Source organism: Watersipora subatra, chromosome 4 (assembly GCF_963576615.1).
Source record: "Watersipora subatra chromosome 4, tzWatSuba1.1, whole genome shotgun sequence".
NCBI classification, from domain to species: Eukaryota; Metazoa; Bryozoa; class Gymnolaemata; order Cheilostomatida; family Watersiporidae; genus Watersipora; species Watersipora subatra.
The window spans coordinates 54,352,310-54,358,309 of NC_088711.1; the positions used below are offsets into that span (position 1 = coordinate 54,352,310).

A 6,000-nucleotide genomic window follows, 5' to 3' on the forward strand; every position below is an offset into this window, starting at 1 on the left:
TTAGCTTTCCAAAATTCTGACAAACGTCGAAAATCCAGCGCCTCCTTTATTTGAACGTTACCTATAAGACAACGCCACTAAGGCAAACGTTGAAAAATACAGTGCAATGGGGTTCAAATAGAGGTTTTATGGTAAATGTGCATTGTCAGTCTAGACAACTTGCTGCCAATAGTTCAAGTATAGGACATCCTATAAGTTGAAAACTTGCGAGCGATGTTCTGCTGAAATGGATCTTACCATTGTCACAAAACAAGTGTGGAGCAGCAATGACGAGATTCTAGGTCATGTCATTAATTTGGACATTTTTATAGAGAGCAAGCCATTAATAAATTTCAAGCGAGTCATGGTGATGAGATGTTAACGTTATTGGGTAAATGTTAAGCATTGCTTGTTAATATGCCTTGGTGCTTTCATTGCAATGAGATAGGGTCAATCTGGTGATAATTTCTTTCAGTTAATCGAAACTCAGTCTTTAGATCATAATTACAAGTGAAAACGGCAAATACCTAGAAACAAAATTGTCTTATAAACTAAAGAGCAGCGTGCGTACCACTGTTCTTTTGTCACAAGAAACTGCTCACTAGTGCATCCCTTTGGTCACAAGCCAGATGGCTGAATCACTCCAGGAACAATGCTTATCCTAGTCATTACACATGGCTCACTCAGTAGCTTATCCCTAATCTGGCTCAGCCCCAGACAGCCTTGTAACTATGGTATCTGACTGCGTGGTTATTTTTAACCTCAATGCTTGTTCAAATGGTAAACTTGGTGCTTATAATACACTAAGATTTTAAATGATTAGATTTGCAACCTATCACTATTAATCAAAAATCTTACTCGGGACTTTGCTTGAATATAAAACTGGCTACGCAACTGGCTAAAAGGGTAATAAGAAAGTCAAGATGTTGAAACTGAGGATGCAGTTAATATAAGATCAAAGTCAGCAACTTACATAAAAGTTGTGACAGGAAATGCAAAATGGTTAATACTTCAGAATAAGCTCAATGAGTTCATATCGAACGACCAGAAATGTGGGTAAAACCAAAGGACCAGAATTATGGGTAAAACCAAAGGACCAGAATTATGGGTAAAACCAAAGGACCAGAATTGTCGTTATAACCGAAAGACCCGAATTCCCAGTGCTACCAATGATCAGAATTCTGGGGGGCATCAAAAGACTAGAATTTTCAGTGACATCAAAAGGACCAGAAATGTCGGTGTAATCAAATAACCAGAATTGCCAGTGTCACCAAATGACCAAAATCCTTGGTGCAACCACAAGCCCAGAATTATTGGTATCATCACAAGACCGGAATTACGTTTGCGTGCAAAAGGGCAGGATTTTTAGTGCTTGTAATAGCATTGAAGGAGTGTATTGCAAGTTGGGCCCCTCCATGAGTAGTTAAGTGATGTGTTTGCCCCTGCACTAAATAATCACAATAGGTGCTCATTCATACACTAATGATTACCTTAATGTGCAGGATTCCAAAGTATTAATTAATTTTTGTTATGAGTTCTTCTGAAGAGCTGCCCTAAGAAGGGGGTTTATATAGAGCTATTTTGAGATACAACTTCAGTCAGAGAAGCTATTGAGTAAACTTTGATTTGTACATTTTGGGCCCAGCTGCTTATAAAATAGCCTGATAGAAATGAGTAGGGAACAGCCAGTAGCCTTAAAGCCCAAATGCTAAATATATTTTGTGCTATTTTAAATTAATGGTAAACAAGTAGACATGACAATAAATCTCTACTATAATAGTGACTTAGGGTAAAATATTGCTTTCTACCCAAACTTATGGCATTTAATTTACTAGACCAACACTCCAATACCTGCACTAACCAACAGTCTTCAGACCTTCAGGCTTCTCAGAATAATTGCGCAAGCAGTACTTTGTTCTTTGTAACAGAAAATGTGAGCAGAAATAATATAAACATTGCTCGGAAAAAGACCATTCATTAAAGATTTCCTACATCCCATCAGATGATCTTGGCGCAGCACAGTAGACTGCCAGGGTTGGAGGATAAAATATTATGTATCAAATATATTAATAAATTAAATAGAAGGTTGAATGGGTGATAAAAAGAGCACATTTTTTAACAACAAATGTCTAATTTGCTTACCTTTTGTAAGATATAAATTATGTTATTGTTACAACCACTAGTATACATAAATGAGAAAAGTGTAACTAACAAAAAGCTGACACAGTCTCTATTGATCAGTTGCACTAACCTAGCACAGGTTTATCACAAAAGTGGCCAACACAACGTGACCTTCCACAGTTAAAGACTTGAGATTATAAAATTCCTCAGTCAAACACCGGCTTCACATAGTCAAGAACAGGGCCAACAAAACTTATTCCCAAGTTCCTTACCAACCAGGATGTAGATGTCCTTTTTAATTACATAAATCCTCAAGCTATACAAACAAGGGTCTCAACAATAATATCTTTATCTTAAGACCCATGAACTAATACAGCGGTGTGTAAACATGGTAGACGAGAGTCTTATCATGCCGAGTGAACAATGCCTGATAAAAGGTGAAGCGAACTGAAAGGATAGACTTGTATCTTCTACCTTCGCTTCAGAAGCGAACGGTGTATGTAAATTTAGTCAGGACAGGGTGCTGACTAAATTTACCTACCACGCTAGAGTTACGTTCATCAAAAATATGCTAATAATAATATTTCGATATCCTTTACATTTATTTCAGGTTTTTTACTTCATGCAATGTCAAGGTCTTTTAAGCTAGTGATATAAAAGCAACGCAATTTTAATATAAGCATGACTAGTTATCTTATCTGAACATGATAAATTATATTGCATAAGAAATGTGCTGCAGTATTAATTCTTCTTATGACACCGATGGTAGTAGACCTCATAAAAGCCGAACAACATGTAGTTGTCCACCTCAATAGGATTATGACTGAATATAGTTCTCCTTTTCCATAAAGCTATGACTATATGGAGCCCCCATTTCCATAGACTTATTAGTGCAAGTAGTTGTCCTATCTCTAAAAAGCTATACCCGGATTTAGTTCTCCATCTCCATAAAGCTATAACTACATGGAGTCCCCGTTTCCATAGACTTATTAGTGCAAGTAGTTGTCCTATCTCCAAAAAGCTATAACCGAATGTAGTTCCCATCTCCATAAAGCTATGACAGCATGCGAGTGTTTGCAAATTGTTTGCCAAGTTCTGCCCTAGTCACAACTATTCCGACCATTCATTTGCCCTAAAATCCCGCTTTCATGATAGAACAAGTTGATACCCAGTAGGTGCCATATATCTGTTCATATTATTAATTTAGACATGTTGATATTCTGAAATGAAATGTCTCCATTACACCTTAACAAGTCTTGCCATCTTTGAAGTGATCGCATAAAAATCATGTAGAACAATCGAGTACAGCAATAGCGTTCATGTTGAATATTTCCTAAATTGACTGGTAAATGCTATGATATGACCTTAAAAGGAAAAAAACACTGGAACTGATGTAATTCCCCCGCAAAGTGTTTGTATTAAGGAAATTATTTGACAAAACGCCAAACTATTATTTTCAGTTGTTGACGGGCATCAGCATATCTGTTGCTGAGCAATAAAAGTAATCAGCCCTTCATGTGACTACATGTACTTTACTAGCTCCTCCAACTTGTGATTATTTGTACATTAGCTCTGAGGCGCTCCATTGATTGTGTTCGAGACATGTTATTAGTGACCTAGCTGTCTAAGATAGTGCAACTATCAAATGAATTAATCTCAATGGGCCACCAACACACCATCAGTCTAGTCACAGGTAATGCATCTTTTGCCTGATTGCAAGCACATTAGCTCAAAGATTAACTTTGCCATTGGGTTATCAATGACAAATGGAAAATGCTGACGAGAGGACAAAATCAAACCCCCCGGCAAGCTCTGGCAACCCGCATACAATAAACAGCGTGATTTATTAGCTGGTCGTACGAGACTTACTGATCTGCTCTGTAGTCACACGGTACTGGTAGTAATTGAAATGAAGGCCACCGAAGAGAAATCCAAATTGAGGGTTGTCTTTCTGCTTATTCTTTGTCATCGTTTCAAACTCGGGTCCATTGCGAGCGACAAACTGAGCCAACTTGTCAATTATCTTTTTCATCTCTGGGTCTACAAACCAAACCATTCCTTAACTCCTCAACACCTTCAGCCACTCTACCAACACCTCATAGCAGAATCTGTTTAAAAAAATCCAAAACGGTCATTTAGCCATGATATCTGATATCAAAAGAAGGTAGAAAACAACTGCATATTTGCGAGCAGCTTAAAGTTCAACATCTTTTTTCACTAAGTAAATATATTCAGTCTTGGGTAATATGTATTTTAAGTAACTAACAATATTAACTGACTAACTTCATTAAAACTTCCTTTGAATATCTATGGTGACTGCGATAGTTTCTCTAATATAATATTAAAGAGTTGAGTCATAACACTACTACTTATTTAATATATTCTTTCAGGTTCTTCCGAGGGCATACACGATTCTCAAACAAGTTTTTGTCCAACGCGGCAAAAAAGTTTTTTATAATATTTATTAAATTTGAGTTTAGCTATGGTTACTAGTATTTACATGATTTAAAATAAATAAAATGAGACAAGAAAACCTAATAAAGCACTTAAAAAAAGCATTGCTTTCAAAACAGTAAAAAAAGAATGTTGGGCAATTCCATAAAACAAATGTTCAGAAACCTTTAATATTTACAAGCACACAATTATAAACATGTGTTGTTGTACATCGGGAATGTCCTACACTGCAATGTTTACTAACCATTGAGACTAAGATTACTAAACAGCACCTCTCTCAACAAAAACTAATACTTCAAAGAACAGCACAAAGAATATGCGGATAAACCAGTACAGTATACAGCTTTTACCATCAGGAGGCTGTGGTAGAGAAGCCATATTTTTTGTGTTCACGTAGAGTAGATTCACCAACTCTGATTATCTACAAATGCCATAGTATAATAAGCCGCAAGCAACCATGTAGTGAATAAAATCTGTACCGCAAGCTAACAATGATGCCGTTAGTCACAATACTACATGGTACATAGATACATTTTTCGTGCTGTTTATTTTGCAAAACATATTCAGAGCTGCATCTTGTTGTACATGCTAGCTTTTTTTTGCAAAAAATAATCCTTGTGAGATGATCCACTTATGCAATTGTTGCATCAACTTATCATTAACGGAAACATGTATTAAGTAACAGCAATGTGAAATTAATAGTTTCTTTCAGCATCCATTTCATGTATCTTATTCTTCGCCTAATGTGGCAAATCAAAATCAGAAAATAAACTTTAAACGTGTTAATACATGCTTGAACAGTGCAATCCTGAAACGACATCATTTGGGAAATATTAGCATAATCTAATGATATCTTTGTAAATTTCTGTTAGTCGGCTATAGCCACGGACAAAAAAATTTCTTTGGCGATTCAAAAAAATGGTTTTCGATAATGATAACAAATGAGCTGGTCAATATACCCAAACAAATGACTCAAATTTCTCTCGTTTTCTCTCATGGAGGGGCTCATTTGTAGAGAGCCAGGTCAATGCCATCCAAATAGCAGTTTCAGAACTAAATTTTTATATGCCAAGTCCATTGGAGTTTGAATAGTCTGGTCCTTAAAGTAAAGTTGTGGAGTTTCCCATGGCCAAATGACATGTAACTCTTTCGCTACCGTAAGTCGATGTATCGGCTTTTGCGGTAATAGAAGTACGGACCATAAGCCGATGTATCGGCTTATCAATAGGGTTTCAGTCTTCATTTTATTACGAAGCCCACACATTAGCTAGACCAATCAAATTTTGTCTCCAACGACACAACCTTGTTGCCAATCACCTGCAACCAATAGAAAAAACTTTGGCCAGCAATTCCATTTCTAATTATTTTTCAAAATGGGAAAACCAGATGGGTATAGCCATGGCAATAAGAAACACCGCATTCGTTCAACGCAAAGAAAGCATTAGA

At 36.5% G+C, this 6,000-nt stretch overlaps 1 protein-coding gene across 1 annotated transcript in view; it reads right to left on the reverse strand.

The window, feature by feature from the left end:
• The window catches only part of LOC137393318 (calcium homeostasis endoplasmic reticulum protein-like), a 61,768-nt gene extending 56,784 nt beyond the window's left edge, over window positions 1-4,984 (reverse strand). Inside the window, exons 1-2 of the mRNA XM_068079815.1 lie at window positions 4,905-4,984; window positions 3,970-4,140 (exon numbers count right to left, since the gene is read on the reverse strand). Coding sequence (XP_067935916.1) covers window positions 3,970-4,140; window positions 4,905-4,932 — 199 coding nt within the window. The 5' untranslated portion in view covers window positions 4,933-4,984. The remainder of the gene's footprint in view (window positions 1-3,969; window positions 4,141-4,904) is intronic.
• Window positions 4,985-6,000: the final 1,016 nt, after the last annotated feature.